Source organism: Salvia miltiorrhiza, chromosome 1 (genome assembly GCF_028751815.1).
Source record: "Salvia miltiorrhiza cultivar Shanhuang (shh) chromosome 1, IMPLAD_Smil_shh, whole genome shotgun sequence".
In the NCBI taxonomy this organism is placed as follows: Eukaryota; Viridiplantae; Streptophyta; class Magnoliopsida; order Lamiales; family Lamiaceae; genus Salvia; species Salvia miltiorrhiza.
The window spans coordinates 73848788-73871332 of NC_080387.1; the positions used below are offsets into that span (position 1 = coordinate 73848788).

The following is a 22545-nucleotide window of genomic DNA, read 5'->3' on the forward strand; positions in this document are numbered from 1 at the left end:
CCTACTCATATATTGTACAACATAAAATTTTTAACATTAATAAAAAATTAAAATTTTAAATGTACATAATACTTTAAAATAATATTTTATTATCAAAAAAAATATTTATCGCACGGGAGCCAAACTACATATGTATAAATTTTAGTACTGTATATATTTCAGTAGAAATTTTGTATAAGTTATTGAGGTGGTCACTTGTACACCCGGGTGGTATGTACACTGGGATGTAAATGACACTAACACTAACATTATTTGTTTTACAAATGGCACTATCATGTTATATAAATAACATTATCTCGAAATGACACTAACACTATATTGAAATGACACTATCTTATTATCGAAATGATACTAATACTCTGGGTGTACCGTACACCCGGGTGTACAGGAGATTTTGTGTAAGTTATTTTAATACAATGTGAATATATTATATCATCTTTAATTTTGTAATATATTTTTTAATTTGAACGAAATTATTCAGGACAAATTTTGAAATGGGCTAAAGGTTATGTATTTATATTACAACTGTATATAGTTGAAAAAATACCAAAATTCACTAATTACATTGTGGATTTACAGTCAATTAATGCCTAAAAAAAACATGTTAAATGCAAATTAGTAAAAAGTAATTAAAAGTTCCAAAAACTCTTTCAAGACTAATAGAAAGTTCCAAAAACTCTTTCAAGACTAATAGAAAATTTGAAAGAAAAATATCTAGAAATGTTGATGAAAATTTTAAATAAATAATAATAATCATTAGATAAAAAGTTTTTGTCAAAATCCTCATCATTCATTTGATTAGCCTCCAACTATAAGATGGATTCATCTTCATTTAATGTTATTATCGTTATTAGAGCTATTTTATAAAATAATACAATAGAATTTTATAATCTAAACATAATATTTTAAAAAAATATTTTTTTTATTATTTTAATTAACTAGGTATCACCGTGCATCGCACGGGAGTAATACTAGTAAGTAATATATTTCAATCCAGACATGACTGCTGTCACATTCAAATCTATGGATTCAATTCAACTAGTGGTATTTACTTTCCCCTAAATAAGAACAGTAGTATTATTTACTAAGCCACACACATTTCACGGCGAAAAAATTGACACAAACGCTTCAAAAGTGTGAATTGAAACGAAATGGCTCTGAGAAGCATGAAAAGCTCTTCAAAAGTGTGAATTGAAACGAAATGGCTCTGAGAAGCATGAAAAGCTCCGAAAGCATCTGTTATGGCATATGGATCGTTTGCAAAACCTTCAGATGTCGATTTTTTGCAATGCTTCTACCAGCAAGTCCGTATCACAAGCAAGTTCGTAGAGTTACCAGGTTTTAGTGAGACGGGGCTTCCAGCAAAATACTCGATCTCCATATATGGTTGCTGCCGGAAAGTCTTTAAACTGTGCGAAGGAATCCACGAACTTCTATGAGAAAACTGTGCAGGTTCTTTCTGAACTTCTGGTGGTTTAGTCGATCAAGTGTTGAAGAGAGATCATTGGAAGTTGTGAGAGCCTGGATAGCATTTGTTAACCGCGATCTGAATGTTGGATTCCTCTGCCTTTCTATCAGCTCGTTCGCTAATTTCTGCAAAGGATAATTGTCCCAGAATTACAGAGAGGAAGCATAAAGATTGACAATTCTTTATGATAATGGCGATAGTTCCTAATTCTATAAGAGAGCATATCCGTTTCTCATAAACGTATTTAGAGACCAAGAGAGCATATCCGTTTCTCATAAACGTATTCAGAGACCCAAAACTAAGGAAACGTGAGATCACAAGCTACCTGATAAGTAATCGGTTCACATAGTATCAATGGCAGGAGTGCATCTGCTGCCGAGCCCACAAGATCAGCGCTGTGACATAAAAGCAAGATATGGGTCAACATGGTCTTCCCGAACATACTAGATAGCTGGGCGGATTTAGTTTTTTTTTTTTTTTTTCATCCTACCTGTAATCCTCGAAAAGAAGAAGTTGCAGCAGTGAGCGAAGGAAACGGCTGAGAATCCCTTCACAGATATTTCCCTCGGGGTCCTTGTAACTCGAAGCATGTGATCCGAGTCCAATTTTACCAGCAACTCTATCCTTGTAATGGTGCGATGCAATTGCTTTTATAGATCTTAGACACAGATCCACTACTTCAATATCCTAACCACAAGGAAAATAACAGGATATAGCAGCCGTAAACGGAAATGTCATAAATAGACTGTATAATCTATTATATAATAGGATTAAGCCTTAACCTATGTAACATATCTAAAATCTCACCATTTCAAAATTTACCATAATAGGATTAAGCCTTAACCTATGTAACCTATGTAACATATCTAAAATCTTCACCATTTCAAAGTATTACATTCTATATAAAGATTCATTAATCATAATAAATATAATTAATAATAAATGTATATATATAATAATATTAACATTACATATAATCTAAATTAATAAATTTTATTATTTATTTTTTCTAGATAAAAATTAGATTTACATGTCTGATAAGAAAAAAATTATAATCTATATATGATAAATTATTTTAATTGAATGTTAGTGATTAGATGTATATTTATTATTAATTTTATATTTCTCAATAGCGTACATATTATATGTATATGTTGCCAGGGACGGATCCAGAAATATTTTTTTATGGGGGCACAAAATAACTATAGATATAAAATACATTCAAAAAATTTACTACTACATAATAATCCAAGTCTATTGAAATTTACAAGTTTTCATTGACTTAAAATATATGCATGATTTAATCTATACCTATTATAAAAAGAGCCTTATTTTACAAAATTTGTTTTGCTAATTATATCCCTCATATATATTTAATTTAAGGTCAATGGTGTAATTTAATACTATATTATTCATAAAATATATCTAAAAATTTTATATTTGACTCTTCATCATATAAGTTAGCACTATTTTTTATTTTGTAAATTTTAATAATTTAGAATTAAAATATAAATGATTACTTAACAATATTATTAGAATCTTTAAAATTAAAAATAATATTTTGAGATGAAACCTATAAAATAGACAGGACGACAAAATTAGGTGACGTTTAATTAATTAAAATTAATTCTTTATACTAAATTTAAATTATTTTTTTGAAAAAACTAGTTCTATAACATTATACTTCAAAAAAATTTAACCAATAATTGGTTCAAAAAATACATTAAAATGATAAATATTTCTATAAAATGAAATAAATATAAATTTACAGTCATAAAAAATTATTCATTAAAGTAATTCATTTTTACGTGACTGCTAGTACTATCAAAAACCTCTATATTGGATTGGGAATCATTCTTGGGATGTAATGTTATTTTTAGGAATGAAAAGTAAATATAATATATACACCAATATATAGCTAATAAACATAAAAATAATTGTGGGGGCACGTGCCCCCATAATGGGACGTGTGCATCCGTCTCTGTATGTTGCAATATATTATATTGTACGAATATATATATATATATATATAATATTTATATTTTTAATTTTTAATAAATTTAATTTTAAATTAAGTTTGAATTGAGACATGCACGTATATGTAAATTATAAACGGGTCCGGTCATTGATTTACATGTTTGCATAATAAGGCACAAATTCTATAAACTGATTACTTTAAAACAAAATCTTATTTTATGTTTATCAAAATAATTAAAATTTTATTTTTATTTTTTATAAAATAAATCCATACATTTTATTTATATAGGGAAGAAAAATATATTTTTCATTTCTGCAAACTTTATTTGTTTCTGTTCGTCCATTACTACAACAACAACAACAACAACAACAACAACAACAACAACAATAATAATAATAATAACAATAAAAGATAAATTATGAAATTAGTAATGCATAAATGAAGAATTTAGATAAAGAACAATAGAGGATATGATGTTAAAATATATTAGAAATCTTTAATCATGTATCAAATTTATAATAATCTGAATCGAGTGAAAAATTCATATAAATCACCTCATTACACATTAAGAATTTTTATAAGATTTCACCAAAATAAAACTTATACAAGAATAAGCTCTTGCTCTCCAAATTAAAAATCTACATTTAATTGGCGGAATGATTGAGACTAATACAATTTGAATTGTTTTGTCAATTTAATTTAAATACATGGTCTAATTAATTTAATTTGAAAAAATGAATTGGTTTGATTAAGTAAATTATTTCTTCAATTTAATTTGATTATAAAATAATATATTTTGTATAAAATTTTAAAAATAAAATTTGGATTCAACATAGTTTTTTTATGAAAATTTATCAATTAAATTACTAAATAAATTAATATAATTTGAATCTGGTGTCAACTTTCTTAAGCTACACACGAGATGATTTTCAAAATTTACTTATGGTCTTTCAAACTTCAAACGAGATAATGTTCACGAGTCAATTTTATTCTTTCAATTTTCAGACGGAATGATGCTCGAAACTCAAGATTTGAAGATAATTAATGTTCACGAGTCCATTTTATTCTTTCAAATTTCAAACGAAATGATGCTCGAAACTCAATTATGATATTTCAAGCTCCACATGAAATAATGCACAAAAAATTGTCAAGATTTTTCAAGTTGCATACAAGATGATGTTTAGAAGTTAGTTATGATCTTACAACCTAAAAATGATAATGATCTTTAAAGCTACACACAAGATAATTCTTGTAACTTAATTGTGGTCATTGAAAGTTCAAATGAGATGATACTCACAAGTTAAATTTGTTTTTTTTAAACTCCAAACGAGATGATTCTTGGAACCCAATTATAATATTTAAAACTAATAATGCATAAAAGTTTGTCAAGATTTTTTAAAGTTCCATACAAAATGATGTTTACAAGTTAGTTATGATGTTAGAAGCTCCAAATCATACAATCTCACAAGTCAACTTTGACTTTTAAAGCTCCAGATAGTGATGTTAAAAAAACTTGACGCATAAAAGTTCATTTTTTGTATTTTAAGGTCTAGACGAGATGATACTCAAAAGTCTGATGTTCAAACGTTAGTTGTCGTCTTCCAAAATTTAGATTATGATATGATCCTATAAGGTTCAGACGAGATGATGCTTAGATGAAATAAATTTTTTAATATCGATACATTTTTTAAAATATTATTAAATAAAAATCTACATAAAAAAATATTTATTATTTTAACAAAAGGTTAACATTTAATTGAGGAATATGATTCAAATTAATATAATTTCAACTATATTACCTTAAATTAAATAAATTTAAAAATAATTTATATAATAAGTTAAAATAATTTCCCGTCGAATTTCGACGGGTTGCGCACTAGTTTACTTAGATTGGCTAGTGTTAACCATCATGCAGTCCTACATGACATGTCTATGACAAAAGTAACATCGTCTAAGAAAAAAGTATCACAATTTACCTGATGATGAAGACCAAAATCAAGAGTTCCAAGTATGTGACTGAAGGCCTCAACGTTTAGCTGTACGATTATTTCAGGATACACCTCCAGCATATGTGATAATAGACCAAAATACTGTCCAACAGCAAGAAGACTACATGAGTTTCCGCCTGAAGCCTAGTATGCCTCTCACCCAACAAGAGAAAGAGACTTACACTGTTGCAAAGTTTAGGAAATTTAAGCTGCTCCAGAGTTATCAGAGGAGTTACTATGTGCAGACCCGTATATACTACCTACGATAGAGAGCAATTAGAACCAACAAAGAATACTGTTTATACAACCCTAATACAAGAGCCACCCTTTTCATCCCATAAGATCTTTGCATGAACATACCTGAGAAATATTTGTACCATAAGTCTCAATGGGTTCGGAAGCAAAGTCAACCTGTGAAAGCATATTTACGTCAGACTGGGCAGCAGCAACCAATAAAAAGAGGCACGTTACTACAGAGATGCAAACTTTCACACTAGTTCTGTTGTCCAATTACTAACACAATCATAATCTCATCTGGTAATAAATCTCAGCATTTGATGGCCAAATCAAACTTAGTATTAGCAGTATACTACATTATCAAGTCTGTGAAGTTATTGAGTTAATTAGTGGTAGGTGCAAGCATGAACTGGTATCCTCCAAAAGATGAATGAAAACATAGAAAGAAGAGAGAATCAAATCAGGACAGAATTTCTTATTGGCGGCTTAGGGAACCTGCAATTTAGTGACTTGGATTTTTTTTGTGAATCAGATGTTAGATTAAGACAAAATTAATACATATACCTCATGTATAGTTTTATGTACTAACAATAAAGAGACGAATATATCATATCCCGACTCTTTAGGTGGATATATGTGCTCAATTAGTTATCTAAATCCAAAATAATACCGAAATATGGACAATTTCTAGCAATATACCCTTATCTAACAAACTGAACAAGACCATAAAGTATAAAAGTGACGGAGTCAAAACATCCTTGATCATATAATACAGGTTCTCCTCAAGGGAATTTACTTGAACACGACGTGTAACCTAAGCACCTAATCAATTAATCTGTAGAATCATTCATAATAAAATTTTCAAATGTAGGAAAAAGTAATTTGGCCGATATGAAATTTCCTGACAGAAACACAAAGGTTCCAAGAGCAATGCCACAGATGATCAGATACTTCTTCATCATGATGGATGATAATGTGCAGACACTCTGTTTTAGACGGAGTAGTTAAAGAGAGTTTGCATGGGGAAAGTGAAGAATGTAATCCCCTTGACTTGGATAATGGATAAAAGAGTTACCATATCTTTTGAGCATAGATTGAAGAGAAGTTGTAGAATCGCCCTCAAATCCTTATATTTCTCTGCATCTGCTTCATTGCGTAAACTGTTTGAAAGGCCAACTGATATCTGAGGAAGCAGACAAATTATATGGGTCAATTCTGGAAAGGAGGTAAGAATAACTACCATCTTAGCATTATAGTTTCTAATAACCATTTGAGAGTAACACAAAAGAGATATGGTAAAGTAAAGTAATGAATAGTTAATAGCTAAAAATGAGATACAGCTTGAACCATATGATTGCTAGGTGTACGCATAACCAACATAAACTATTTAATTTTTCAGTTATTTATGACATCACCAATATCCTTCCCAGTTAGCTCTGTGATCCCCTAGCCAATTTTGAGTATTACATTGTTAATGAGAAGTGTAAAGTGAACAAAATCTTAAGTAGTTACAACTTAAATGGCATCCATAGCATTGAATTTTTTTAATATGGAGTGTTGGTATTTATAGTATATTATTTATATTAATGTTTATATCATATTTTTAAAAATGAAACTATGGGTTATGATTTCCATACTGTGGCTCATGTAGAGCTTGCTTTCCAGCAAATCCACACACTACGAGACAGCCAGTTGTTTGAGACATATAATCAAGATAAAGCTGGTCATGCAACTTGCTGATATTGCTACAATCCGATCATCTGTATCGTGAGACTGCGTGCATGCTGCATAAGTTGGCAGCTCTCTGTTTGCTTACGTTTAAACATATAGAGATGCATGCAAACATAAAAACACCAAAATCCAACTCACCACATTGTATTCATGTAAACTAAATCAAAATCATGCCGATTCACGTTGCTACAATCCAAACGATACATAACCAAATTGAACTAGGGGACAAAACTGTTTACCTTGCCGATGTTGTGAGATGAGTATAACTGAAGCAAACGCATACAGAAGTCAACCATGGCAGCAGTTTCTTTAGCCTCTAAGTAGATAATTTGGCCTTCCACCCAATCAGTGGCAAATTTGAGTAGAAGGTAGACAACTACAAACTAGATAGAAAAAAAAGTACAAGAATAAATTAACCATACTTGAGACCAAAACTAAACTATTCAAGATCATAAAAAAATATTTAAGAAGTAGAAGAAGTTCAACAATAATATAGTAGTAAGTGTTAATCCATTTTCCTCTCGACTTGCATCAAAAACTACCTTTTATACTAAAGCAAGTCACAAAGATGTTCGTAAAGAAGTATCCACTTTACCTCATCTTTGTATGCTTGAAGAAAGATCAGAACAGGATTCATAACAGAGAATCCCATTTCATAAATTGCCTTCTGTATACGAGGTTCTGAAACTCTGGCAACTCCCCGAAGTCGCTCCAACAAGCAACTAACCTATGGGATGTCATGAAGAAATTGTTCATACCATGTATCGTAATTGGTACTTGCACACGAGTGCACAGTGCCAAAGTCTTACCAACAAAATTATATCAGGCTGCTGAGCAATGCTTTTGAGATCATTCTTGCTTGACAATTCCACCAGGTAAGCTGTCATATGGTTTGTCAGACTTCTGATGAACCTACACAAAATTTCAAATTTTCAATAGAGTAGAATACTTTAAGACTTAAGTTGTGATAAGTGGTGAATAGCTAGAAACATAGAAGCTCGTGAAAAGAAAGTACTCACTCATTTGATGCCTCAGAATTTTTAATGCCTAAAGCTGAAAGGGTGAGTGTCTGAGCCAGGGATCGCTGAAATAAAAGAAATATATATTATAAGCTTTATTCTAAATAAAAAGAAAAACTACTGAAGAGGGTGCTTGCGAGGAGATGCTGAAGAGTCGAAGGAACAATAGGGCTACAACTAGCAAGTGAAAGAAACAGTATAACTAAGCCAGCAAAACACGATATCAATTGGACATCTATTAATTTTACTTTAGTGCCCATCTTTATAGATACTGCTACTTTCTTTTAGTTTGCTATTTAAAAGCAATATCAGTTAGGATAAACTTGAGAAAATGAAGCATTGAAATTAGAATCCAGTACCTGGTGTGTAGCATTTAATGACAACAAAGCTCTTTCATTACAGAAAGCATTCACTAAGTCACGCCAAGAATCCTGCATGAATTTATTAGATTTTTGAAGAATCAAAAATTTGGGTTACATAATATAATGGGCAAAATTAGAATCTAAGATGTAGTATGCAGTGAAATAAGTGAATACTATTGGAAGATGTCACTTGTATAGATACAATAAGAAGACAAGCGGCAAAGGTACTTGAACAGAATGACACCGCACTTATAAGGCATGTCTACAATTATCTGAAATAACAAACACAAAATCAGCTTACAAATGCTGGAACAGAAGTAAATGCAATAAAGTGACTAGCAACTAAGAGGATAAAAGGAGGCAGCAGCAGTACAAGATAGCAGGCACAATTGGGAGCAGCAGAAAGAGATAAAAATTCAGTGTTGTCATATAGGTGTGTGCTTTATATTGAATTTTTTTAAAATAGGAAGAAAATGACATTATTAAAAATTTAGTGTTGTCATATGGACGTGTACTAATGAGCAACAAAGCAACTCTAAACTTAACCCAGTTCCACACCTCTAATTCCTCATTCTTTTTTTTTTTACTATATGAAATCCACACCGAAAATTCCATAGTCATCAATAAATACTTCCACAGGAGCATGATATTTCTCTCTTCCATCATAAACTCTTCAATTCCTTTCAATAAATTTTCTTTTTCAATTCAATGGACTCGGCACGGATAGAGTTATCAGCAGACAAAATACATATAGTCATTTGAGCAGAAACAGAGCGTTTTTAAGGAATGAAGCTAGCCAACAACCAGCCTCAGCATCAGAATCAGAAGATGAAACGCAGGTACAGAATCCCTTTAGAAAAGACTGCCTCATCCAAGCAGACTAGTCAACATCTTTTCCAAACCCTTCCTCCCTCAATTCAACACCAAGTGCAGACAGCAAAAAAAGTACAATACCTTACAAAGTCACAGATATAACCCCCTCAGAACATAATCCTAAACCCACAGGGTATACAACTCCCCTCAAATGGAGAACACAAGAAAGTATGTTAACCAAGAAAAAAAGGAACTGATAGACAATTGTGCATGTGCATAGATATAATACTGACCAAGGTGACAAGATGATTAATAATATTCCTTCGCTTTACAAGTGAGTGAAGCAACTGGTAACATGTGAGTGCCTGCCATAGGAAAAAAAAGAAAAAGGTTACAATCCCTTCAACCATTATATCTTGCATAAGAAGGTGCGGCACACTACGTCGGACACTTTCGAACAAAAGAATATCACCCCCACATAATACAGTTCAACATTCAGTTATCCAAGTAAATACACCATTGAGATAAGGGAAAGAAAAAAAAAAGGCCAAGTTTGTATAAGAATTTATACACCTGAAAAATGAAAGGTGAAAACTACTAGTGGCTAATAACTTTAAAATCCAAAACAAGCTACAGATACATACCTGCAAGTCCTTCTCCCCAGGGTAAGAAACAAATGTGCTCGAAGAGATGCGAATGATAATATCAAGCACAACTTTTCCATGATTAGTTTCTCCATAGAACCTAATCAATGCATTTTTGGAGTGTTTGTCTCCAGTTTCTTCAGGTATCATTAGGTACGTTGACATCCATCTCGCAAGGAACCACACAACTGCCTGCAATATTAAGATATGATAGTGTCAAGAACTAACATTGAAAGGAGAAACTAAAACAACTCCCTCTCTTTCTCTCTCTCAACATTGAAAGGAAAAAAAAAAAAAATACAATATAATAAACTCACTTGCAGGTTGTGAACCAAAATAATTTCATTAGTAAAAGTAGGAAAGCTCAATGGGACAAGAGTTCCAATAAGAGAAACATCAAAGACAGTATGAAGATTTTGATATTTTATGTATCAACACTCTACACGAAACCCCCTAAACCCATACCATACCTCCTTAAGGGATACAATCTTTAAGACACCAATATTACACTTGAAACATAACTCTCCAATAACACTCAGCTTCTTTTGATTATGTAATAAATCTCTTACATCACCTCAGATATGAGAAAGTATATGATAATAATTTGACTTGTTAGATGAATGATGGCCGGTACTTTATTTATGGCATTTTGTTGTTTTAGATTTTCTTAGGGTATAAAGTTGTATAATAAGATTGGATGGTTCTCAATTCTTAAGGGACGACTCCTTCCTCTGTCCTGTTTCATAATCGTTTGTACAATTTTATCTTTTAATAAAATTTTCATGTTTATTATGGAACCCAGAATCAATAGTTTAATGAAATCTTTCTACTTTGTATTAGTTTACCAAAGTTGAAGACTCTGAACCATATTTGGGACACAAGTGTCTGCGATCTGCCTAATACAGCTCAGGCTGAAGAGTGGGGAAGTTTAGGAGAGGTGAGGAACCCTAGCAGCGATAGTTAGGCCGGGTAGAATTTCGCATTCTTTCAATTCCAAGAACGTCATCTGACAAATCAATTCGGGCACCAGACTGCCGAGGCCCATTGTGTCTCATGGGTACAGTAATTAGTGATCTGATTTCAAGGAAGTAGTTGCTTAATATTCCGTTAATCAGTTTCCCAGAATAAAGGGATACAGGTATCATGTGAATCTACACTATCCATGTGCATCTATTGAAGGCAAGACCAACTCTATGTGCAAATCCAAATAGTAATGTCTATTATCATGTTCTGTCATTAGATTAGCTTTCCCAATAGACATAAGAGTAAATAGTAAAAATGTCTAGTTTTAGTATCATTACTCTGCGTGAAATTCTTCAGACCTCAACTAATCAATTCAAAATACAAAAAGTACTCATGAACCAAGTTTCAATCACACAGGAGCATCATGAACATTTCATCCCAATTTCAGGAACAATATGATCTATGTAAGTTTGGATATGACGTATGATGACCGACGAGCAATAGAATGAAAAATACTCAATAAAATGAACAAGATTGATTCCATCCCGAAAAAAAAAGGTTCGCATAAATTCTTTCCTTGGAACAATTAAACAAAAATGCAGCAAGTTCGCAATGAAATTGGTCTGAAGAAGGATTGAAGTACCTCCATGAGACGAGGACTAAAAAAGGATGCTCTCAGTTCCGGATCTAAACTTTGCTCAGCAAATGCTATAATTGTGCTGCAAGAAATTCATAAAAAAGAAGACACTCAAGGGAGAACTGAGAGAGTCGGAACAAGCAACTACTAAATTTAGAGCTTCAGAAGAACCATCCTAAAGGACTAATGTAAAGCCTTTTAAACAAAGAAACCTTCTACAGTGATGTGATTCCTGGTCCTAATCAAGTCATGTTTCCCTTGTCCTATGCTAAAGACACGTTTAAGCGTTGACTTAAATATACACAAGAAAGAATGCAATTCCCATCTCCGACACTACTCTTTGTCTGGACCGACAAGAACACCACATGCAAATAACTGGATACTCCACACATTCAGAGCACCATTGTTGTAGTATGAGAGTGTATGGCTTGACATAAAATTGAACTGATTTGACAAACTTGAATGAATAGATTCATTTCATCTAACAAATACAATGAGAAAACCTACCTACAAAGTGCTACAACTGGGTGTTTATCTACCTCCATTATGTTAGTATAATGACTTTCTATCTCCTTTGGCACCTGACAATTTCACAACAAATAAATATAGTCAACAATTTGTAATTGTGTTATCCTTTGAAACCCCAGAAACCATACACAGGTTTAACAGACATAATGTAAAACACTTTCCTATGATTTTAAACAGACATGAAACTTTTTTAGATGGTGAAGTCGAGAAAAGGGCTTTTCTCCCTCCCCCATGTATAGACATAAGCAATTAAGTGATGTGGTGTAACCGTGTAAGATAGTATAAATCAATATAATTAATAAGGAAAAAAAATCTTACAATAACAGATGAAGTTAATATCGTGTAATTGTGGAACCACAGTTATCTTTAGTGCAACAGTCACCAGAAAAAATGAAAGATAACAGCATACTTGAGTTTCAAATAGCAAACTCAGAAGAAAATGAAAGTAAATTCAGAAAATAAAAGATATACAAAGCTGAAAATAATTCTAAGAGGGAACTGAAAAATCAAAGAATGCTGCATCAAGAACTTTCACCAGCACAAATACATGTTTGTAACAGAATAAGATACCGCCAGAGAGAAACCAGGATAACTTTTACACTTTATGACTGAACAATAGAGTTGTTTAAGAAATACATAGTTCCAAGGAATGTGACATGATTTTCTGACAACACCCTACATAAAGAAATAGGCAATCTCATAGACACATGTATTTTACCGACCATGATACACAAAGTCGTGGCAAAACTGTATCCCAGTTTCTTTCTTTGCTTGAATCTCATTTACCCCTTTTATCCAAAATGGAACTTTCACCACTCTATAATGACTTAAATAGTATCAAGTGCTTACAATGGACAAGCAATAGAGAGCATGATTATCATCCTAATTGTTACACCACAGATCAGTATGTATGGAGTCCATCAACAGTAGAAACCCACTGCACCTTAAGAAACAGTTCGACTATAGTCGTTCTACGTGATGGTTTAGAGAACCAATTCAGATGCAAACAAAAAACAAACAACCACATGAAATATATACAAATTAGAAGTTTTTTGGAAGTGATACAATGTACTGAGTCTGCATCAACTACTCAACTTATACTAAAATTAAAAAGATCACCAGAAACATAAAAATATAACAGCAAAAGAATAGTGTAAAAAAGAAACAAAATTTCATTACCAATGGAGTTTCACCCTGTCCTTCATCAGCCAAAACATGCCCAGAAATGAGTAAGAGAGAATAAAGTTCTTCCAAAGTTTCAGTTGGATCCCTTATGCCTCTGCCCTACATATAGTGTGAATGATGAAACACACAAGCACAAAAGCAGATAAAAGAACCCATTTATCAATGCACTAGACACTAGACAGACGGACATAAAAAGAAAAATATGCAAGGATCAAAACAGCCAACATTTTATAGATTAACAGTCATAAAGAAAGAAATAACTCAGAATCCCAATACCATACTAAGGACTAACTAGGATACATCAGTTTAAAACCTCATAAACTTATCTCCAATGATAGGAAATTCCAGAGTAAAATTCCTCAAACCAACAAAGCATCAAGGCTTAGTGTAGAAATATAACAAAAAGTCTGGATTGTCAAAGGAATTTTCTTTCCTTCTCTTTTTCCTATAGGCACTGTCTGATGTGACTAAGAACAACTGGGGCAACTGGAGGGGGGGGGGGGGGGCCAGAGATGAATAATCGAATTGCACAGGCAATAATAACTTAAATTAAATCACAACCGAACAATCTACACAAATTTATTTTTGGTAAATACACAAGCAATTCGGGGAAATCTAAGACAATTTTACGGATAATGAACGAATTATATCTTTTATGGAACAGTGCTTAGTTCAAACGATTTGGTAAAGAATAACAGTTCGAAACATTTTATGTTAATGCAGGATCATCGGGGTAGCACAAAAGTTGGCAAATGGAAATAATTCTACATGAGGAGATGTGCACAAATAGGAATTAAAAAAGAGTACCTGATGAAGCATCATAATACGCTCTGAGAAAAGTTTGCTGAGAAAAGGGATTGTAGACCCTAGAGCTGCTCGAGCAATAAGAGCATAAGAGCTCAATCTCTCATCCATAGCTACAAAGAAAGAAAACTTGAGCACAAAGCAAAAAAGAAATTACAGTAATTCTAGAGATGGCTAATGTGGCAACTACAATGACATCAATATGGGAAAAACTGACGAAAAATCAGCTAGCTAGCAATTTACCAGCAATCGAAGCCTGAGCATAATTAGGCTCATCATCATCACTGAAGGCTGATGCAGAAGCAGCTATTCAGAGAGAAGATGAAAAGGTCAATATATAAGCAAAACATGCAGCCCAAAGTGAAAGACATTATGGTGAAGAGCATAACAATACCCTTTAATTCAGATTCCACAATCAATTGAAAGAGATTGGCTGCAGCATTAATGCCTTCAGACGGAAGTAAATCTTTTCGTCCACTAACCTCCAATTGCTGCCATGATTTAATCAGAAAGCACAAAAGAAAATCCATGTTCAGTTCACTACTCGCAGCAATATACATTGCCCAAAAATATCTATAAAGACAGCTGATACTTCATAAAGCTGTTGGGAGCGGCAAACAAGTTGCCAAAACCCTTGGAGCCAAACTCAAAGTGGAACATCATACCAGCACGGAAATTGAGTATTTATGGGGTCCCAACAGGAAACAATGGAAAATTATTGGGTCCCAACAGAAAATAATGGAAAATTGTGAAAGGACAAACTTATGACAGTGCAGCAAGCTAAGTGCGTACTATTCAAATGAGTAAAATTTAGGTGAATCCACTGTGATAGTGAAAATATCGACCCATCAAACATCAATAACAATAAAGAGTGTAAGTATTCTAAACATTGAACACATAATTGTATTCCATTCCATCCCCACCGAACCATAAAAGCATAATGTAGTACGGCCATGGTCACCACCATGAACCATTAGCCAAACAAAAGAAGATCAATCAACAGCTACTCTGCAAACCTAACTTTACAAAACATAAAAAAGCTCATCCAAAGCCGTCCCCTGATTGAAATCTATGGGAAAAACCAAACTTTCCTAGACAAATAATGGCCAGAAAATGCAGTTTTCTTGTCAAATAAGTAGTGTAGATAAGGATGGTGTACTAAGCCATACTCTCAACAAAGAGGTACATACGCAATAGGACAATGAATCATAAGCATATATGCATATATAAGATATAAGGGGGATACAAGCTAAGGCAGGTACCTGGAGAAGGGCCGTCCAAGTATCTAATAAAATATCACGTGCCACCCAGCTCCATGTCTCATCATTTGTTTGATTTTCCATGAGGTCTTTATAGACTTCACGCATCAGGGCAGATAATAGAGTAAGAGTGCCATAAGGCCTGCACATTAGTCAAAACCTCACTACAGTACAAAGAGCATAAGCAAAGTAATATAGTCTAGAAAATGAGCTCATTCATCTTTAGGCTGTCTAGAAACATTATCTTGTTCCTAACTCCGAGGGGGGTATTTATTTATAATATTACTTGTTAAAGAATGTGATGTGATGGACATATACTTTTCAATTCTGACAATTGAGGAATAGATCATGGAGTTCAGGTGCTTGACGTTCACTCTTTTTCACTGTCATTTATGACTCTATGGTATGGTCAGAGAACAGGCAGAGTATTTGAAGCAAAGATAACTATTTGTCCCTCAGAACAACTCAAGTGAGGTGTAATATATCAACTAGGATTTAACATACCTCAAAGATTTCAATAGCTCATCAAATACGAGCGGGGGTAGTCACAGTTGCTATAGACAAAAGTGCACGGCAGCCATCCAACAGTTCACTGAAAATATTAGATAAGCAATATGAAGAATAGCATGTATGCAACAAATGAGGCATAGTCATTGAAATATATACCTTTCACTTTTTCCCAATTTTATTGCCTGTGAAACTGCATCTGGAGGTTCCATCCACTGTACAATCCCAGCCTAGCAGTTGCAGAAGGTGCTGCTTTTGCATGTTTCCACTATCTAAATTCAAATAGTTCAGTAGTGAACACACTAAAATTGAATAATCATTCAATTTTTCTGGTAAGATATTGTAAGAAAGCTTTCTGACAAAGCAAATTAAAAACCACCGTCGACTCGCATAAAGAAGAGGCAAGAAAGGCTTGAGTTACTACGGAGGTTCTTAGAGAGTTTGAGAGTGACAGATAATTGGTGTGTCCTAATTGATAATTTAGAGGTACGAGAGTGACAAGGAGCAAAGAGGATGTTTAACAGAGGGCAAAGAGTGATAATTTAGAGGTTCCCCGCAAATCATTTGATAGATCTTTCTTTCCTCACGATGGCTCAGAGTTCCCATACATCAAACTACCAGGAAAGCCACAAATACCAACAAAGACTCAATTCTTTTATTAGCTATTACTGTTAGGGGGACCACCGACATGTGATGTTATTTAGTGAAGACATTCTTACTTCATCTCTCTCCTAACTAGCGTGGGCTTTGTAAGTGCGCAACTGAAGATAAAATACATCTTTACAAGTTCTTCAAGTATCATTTTTGGAACAGAGAGTTGGAAACTATATGGTACTTATTGAGCTGTCCCAATATCATGACGAAGTTTTATGTTCTAGGCTGTTACAGTAAATGAGGGCATAATTTTTGAAAGGACTATTGTTCACTGCCTTTTGTTGGTCAGATGGAAAACTAAAGTTTAGAAGCTAAAGTAGCGATGCACATTTCTAAAAATAGGGAGTTTAAAAAAAAGTGCCTGTGACGCTATTAGATATTTGAGCCGCTCAATACTCTAGGATTAGATTTGTTTACTATGAAACTGTTTAGATGTTCCACGCCCATCAATATCCCTAGTATTAAATTATGCTTATGGTGTAATTGTGTGGATTCCCACCTACAATTGTAGTGATGTTTTTTTGGCCTTTTTTTCAAGAAAAGGGAACAACATACCAGATGGAAAGATTGATCCTACGAGGGAGCAAAATTGCACCAAAAGTTTTCGAGCAAAAACTGCAAGAGGGCAGTCAATCCAGTAACCCTCACGGGAGAACTTTTGCCTCAGAGCAGTATAGAAGTTTGAAAGCCATCCAACATGACCACTTGAAATCAACATCTCACGCCAGGCAGGACCAGGCTTCAAGCATCAAAAGGGAGAAATAAGTATAAAAATAAATAGCATAGGTTGACCACCCATGTTAATTTATATTCCAACATGCAGGACTGGTATGCATTAAAAACAATGGTACTTGGACAATAACGAGCACATATTTCACCAAATCAATCAAATTGAACATGAAAGTGATAAAACACGAACAATGGAGAAACCACAAACAGTCAAACATGCCAGGTATAGGTGAGTCATTCTGGTGTGTAGCAACTTACGAATTTCCAACAACTCATCTCTCTCAGCTCATTTAATTCGTGAGTCCCTGATATGCACATTCTGGACCTAATTGTGGTTATAACTCACCTGCACTAAGATGCACTCAGTCCTTCTAGAACTTTCTTGCTTCATCGCGCCCTGGAACAAATCCATCCCCCTTTTTGAGCTGTCAACGACATTCTTGCCTCGGAAGTCCCAATTTAGGATTTGAAGCATCAGACGTAGTGCTGCTGAACAGACTTTAACTTCAGGAACTTCAGAGTCAGCTTCAATAATTTTATTTGACACGTGGAAAGCAGCATGTTGTACCCAATTGTAGAATACCTATGAAAAGTGAAATACAAGGAGAAATTACTTTTGAACATAAATCAGGAGTCTAGCCTTCCATTGGGAATTCCTTATGAGGCCATAGAAGGAAATCAAAAGAAAAACCCTAAAAAAGGAATAGTTCCATATAATCACAAACCTTCAGGTAGTCATGCTCTAAAGATATAAGGCACTGCTCATGAAATTCTCTAGGAAGGCCCATAGCGGTAGATGTAGAAGGTGAAAACTCTGACACCTATTGGAACATGCCAATTATGTAGTATAAATGATAATTTTAAGATAAAAAGTTATTTCAGAAAGAACAACAAATGGCTAGTTTTGCTGGTTGTAATTGACTAGATGAATACCAATGATTCCAGAAAAATGATTCCAGAATATTGCACAGCCAAACCATGGGTTCCATCAACAGCTTGTTTCACCTGCAGCATAAAACCAAACTTGCAGGTGTGAAAAAGTAAATGACCAAATCCATCGGCGGCAGCTGCACCTATAGACTTCTAGCTCCAGAGCTAAATGATTGACCCGGAGAAGTAAATGAAAGTATAAATGTGAGGCAGAGGAAGTTGATTGACCCACAGAAACTAAATAATCACATCACAGACAGACCAATGAACATCTGACCACTCCAAAAGTACATGGAAAAACAATATAAGAGCCATCATTACCTCAAGGAAGAATGCCTCCTTCTCCAAAGCTGTAAAATCGAGCCTAAAGTGAAGAGTGAAGAAACAAAAAACCCTTAAATGAACAAATGACAAAGAGAAGAAATATACAAGCATAGCTTTGTTGGGGAAATGATGGGGGATTTTTCAGTGACTCACATGGTAAGAGTATGTTACTAGGTATCCACATGGAGAAAATGACATCCCCTCAAAATTTCCTTTCGGGAATCATTTTTTTTTTTTTGACAGTCTTTTAGGAACCAATTTTAGGAACAAACTTACTTATCAAAAGGGGTCAGGGTACACGTCTTAAGTTTGTTACCAATTATTATCTTTGGCTTTTTCAAGTGCGAAAAGGAATTGCTAATTTAGTGGAAAAGGTGAAAAGAAAATGATAGATCTCATATGAGATGGTCCTAAAGGAGAAATTTAATCTGACCTTGTGTCTTGGGAAGTGCTGTCACGTCACCTATAGAACTAGGAGGTGGGTTTGGATCCTTATGTAAGTTCTCTTAAAGATCCTTCTGTTCAATAGATTCTTCTTTCCTTTTTCCTTTCTTCAAAGCTATCTGTAAGTACCATGCCTTTAAAAGTTCAGGTCTTTTCATGGTTATTGGTTATTGCCTATTGGTTTAGGGGAAGCTACTCATTTGTGATGCATTACAAATACACTTCTAACACAGTCTTCTATCCCTAAATTAGTGAGTCATACAGGAACCAATATCAAGAACATAGACCATGTTTTTTTTTTAAATTGCTCTCTCTCTCTCTCTCTCTCTCTCTCTCTCCCTCTCTCAGTCTCAGACTTAGATATAGAGTGCTTGATAAATTAGCATACAGTGGATTGTGCCATGTTCAGGTTTTTTTCTTCTTTTTTTTCGGCCTTATCTTGTGCTAATTTTTAGAAAAGGCAAAGTTTAAGAGGGAGAGGCGGTCACTGTTCTAGCCATTTGTTAGTAGTCTTTGATTTTTAAAATTTTGCAAAGAATAAGAGTGCTTGGTGGGCCAGCTAGTCAAAGAATTAATGGTTAGACAACTTTTGATTTTTAAAATTTTGCAATAGGCAACCTCATTTCCTAATTTGGAGTGTGTCGTTAATTATCCTCCACCCATTTGTTTAACATATGCTTATCAGAGAAATTGTACAAAGAGCAGATCATCACTCTCCCAGAGTGATACATTTTATGTTGCCATCATATAGGGATATGCCGCATAATTTACCCTTGGGTTTAGGATGATCAGAAACTTACCACCCCCTTTTCAGCAACTGGGCAGCAGCCGATGCAACCTTCCCTATGACAAAACCCTCAGGTAAATTGGCATGCTTCATTATAAAGCATAAGCAGAAACTGCATAAAATAACTTATAGGTCAGTGAAGATTATAATACAATGACCTGCATAAGAAGAATTCTTTCAGAAAGTTGAATAATTTATCATATTAGCACTTCCCGCATTACTGCTGCTAAATGGACAAGCATTTAAACTAAGAAAAGCATGCTATCTACGTGAAGCTTTGTGCAGTTGTGCCTTTATAGGAAAAGAGACCAAGAAGCTTTATGATTGCATTTTTCTGCCTAAGCATGTTTTATAACTAATTAAGAAAAAAAACATGCTGCTATCCAAATACAGAATATTGAGACACCCTAACATTTTATTCTCATGACTATAATAGAAACTCATCCTATATAACTAATTTATTCATGGATAAGATATTCTGACTGACCATTTTTTTATATCTAAAAATAATCAATTCACATAAGATGAAGAAATTAAATTTGATTGGCTAGCTTTCTCTGTATCCTTAGAAAAATAAATCGCCTAACAGCATGATAGTTACACATGCAAGGAAACAAATTTTCTGGAGTTACCTAATTAATCCTCTTCTGTCATCCGTCTCAAGGAAGCCCCATTCCCGTATTCCTGCATCTCTAATTGCTCCTGCAGCCTGAAACCTTGCATAGGGCGACTGAGAGTTTTCTGAAAGATCAAACTACTTTCAGCATGAGCAATGTTCCTTATTTTAGCTTTTTTTCAAGAGCTAAAATACACCACACAGCACAGCGATTCAGTGAAAATGGATAAATCATAAATGTGGTGAGAAATGAGAATACAAGAATAAATCAATGAGAACAAATCAATGAAATCCACGAACAGAACAGCGATTCAATTAATATGGTCGTTCATATCGTGTTCGTGGATTCATGTGTAATTCTCACTAGATCCCAACCCTATATGTGTAGGATTAGGATAAAAAAACCGCATTTCCATAAAAACTACGAACTACTTGCACCATCAAAGTAACTGCACCGAACCTATAAAGTAATTACAGTGGAGTCTAATGAATGCGTGGTCCTGGGTTCGAATTCGATGGTGAGCATAGGTACTTTATAGAAATACTTAGTGTACAATACAATTTGGTGTTGAAAGAAAATACAAACAGATGTTGTAGATAGCTGCTTAAACATACCTAAAATAAATTGGCATGTCCGGTACGGACGAGGAGATTGGCTTAGTGATAATAGGGTTGCTTCAGCAGCAGCTGGATTGGCATGCATCTGTTAAGTTTTTCCCAATGAATGGTCGTATGTCCGTGTACCCCAAGAAGTAAAAATAAACAAAATAAAAACAAGGTTTGAAGATTTCAAAATCTTAAATCAAATGAACGGAAAAATAAATCAATCTGTTATGTACAATAAGCACATTGTGTTATAGTGTCTTCTTTTGAGTTTAGAATCAAATCTCTTGTTCATTTAGAATCCCGGTGAGAATTCAATAAGTTTATTTAATCTTCAATCTAGCCAATATCAATATGCAATTACCATTTAATTTGATTGCATAGCCTTGATGACACCTATAGGGATAAGCCAAAGATGGGGTTAAGATATCTTCTCGTGAAACTCTACATAGAACCATGACAAGAGCAGCCCAGATAAGCTTACCCTTGGATTGATGCCAGCCAAGATTATGTACTCGGATTGAATGGTGGGATTATCACAAGCCTGATTGTGGTTGAATTGGAAATAACATATGTTTATGGTTCATGTAATACCCATCAGGATGTCTTGAGTGGAATCAAGACAAATTAGGAAACTCAAGAGTAAAAAAATTAAGCATATAACATAACTTGAACCAGTAGCTATAGTTAATAGCAATCCAACGACAAAGAATATTAAACCAGCTAAAACACACACTAGAACATCTGCATTCCTAGATTATTGGCTCTTGGAGAAAAAGGCAACTAGATCTATTTAATCTCCCAGCACCGGTTTACTCAAGCTACTCAATTCAACCTGAGGTAGCATTAGCTTTATCATCTATATACTAAAAATCTGACAACATAAACAGGCAATCGCATAAATACAAAACGCCTGATTAATAAAATTTCCCTAATGTAATTCCCACTCAAGCAGATATGTATAGTTACTGCTCCGGTTAGCCTAACCAATCACGCGATAATCAATAGAAAATTCGGCAAGCTGATGAAGGCAATAGATAAGGGTTTCAGAAATGTTGATTGATAGATTGAACAACCTGAATAGCACCGCAGGCGAGTTCAATAGCTTGCATGGTGGCTTGAAGCTGAGCCATATCTGCAGCTTCTGTGCTCTGGAGAAAGCTTTGAGCCGCCACCATCATCCCCTCCAAAATGGCACTGAGAGAGAGAGCGAGAGCTGCGTTGTTTTTCTAATTCTAATTACGAGAGCGCAGGTTTTGATACTCTCCAAATTTCGGCTTAAAGTAGTACTCCTAGTATATTTAATCGAAAAAAATGCATATTTGTCGATATTTT

General features: G+C 34.0%; 1 protein-coding gene across 1 annotated transcript; it reads right to left on the reverse strand.

Annotated features, from left to right (window-relative positions):
• Positions 1–1177: 1177 nt before the first annotated feature.
• LOC131006083 (uncharacterized) lies at positions 1178–22476 on the reverse strand. The gene is given in 34 exon segments (XM_057933226.1): positions 1178–1593; positions 1794–1863; positions 1959–2155; positions 5423–5536; positions 5617–5694; positions 5795–5845; positions 6747–6854; positions 7642–7785; positions 7998–8129; positions 8212–8314; positions 8422–8486; positions 8781–8852; positions 9890–9961; positions 10241–10432; positions 11847–11922; positions 12348–12421; positions 13548–13652; positions 14361–14470; positions 14601–14663; positions 14752–14848; positions 15620–15758; positions 16121–16155; positions 16157–16208; positions 16283–16353; positions 16355–16395; positions 17333–17516; positions 17853–18089; positions 18232–18327; positions 18440–18511; positions 18758–18800; positions 20005–20103; positions 20624–20732; positions 21223–21310; positions 22287–22476. Coding segments are annotated over 34 exon segments (3483 nt in total). The 5' UTR covers positions 22392–22476; the 3' UTR covers positions 1178–1404.
• Between the last annotated feature and the right edge of the window lie 69 nt (positions 22477–22545).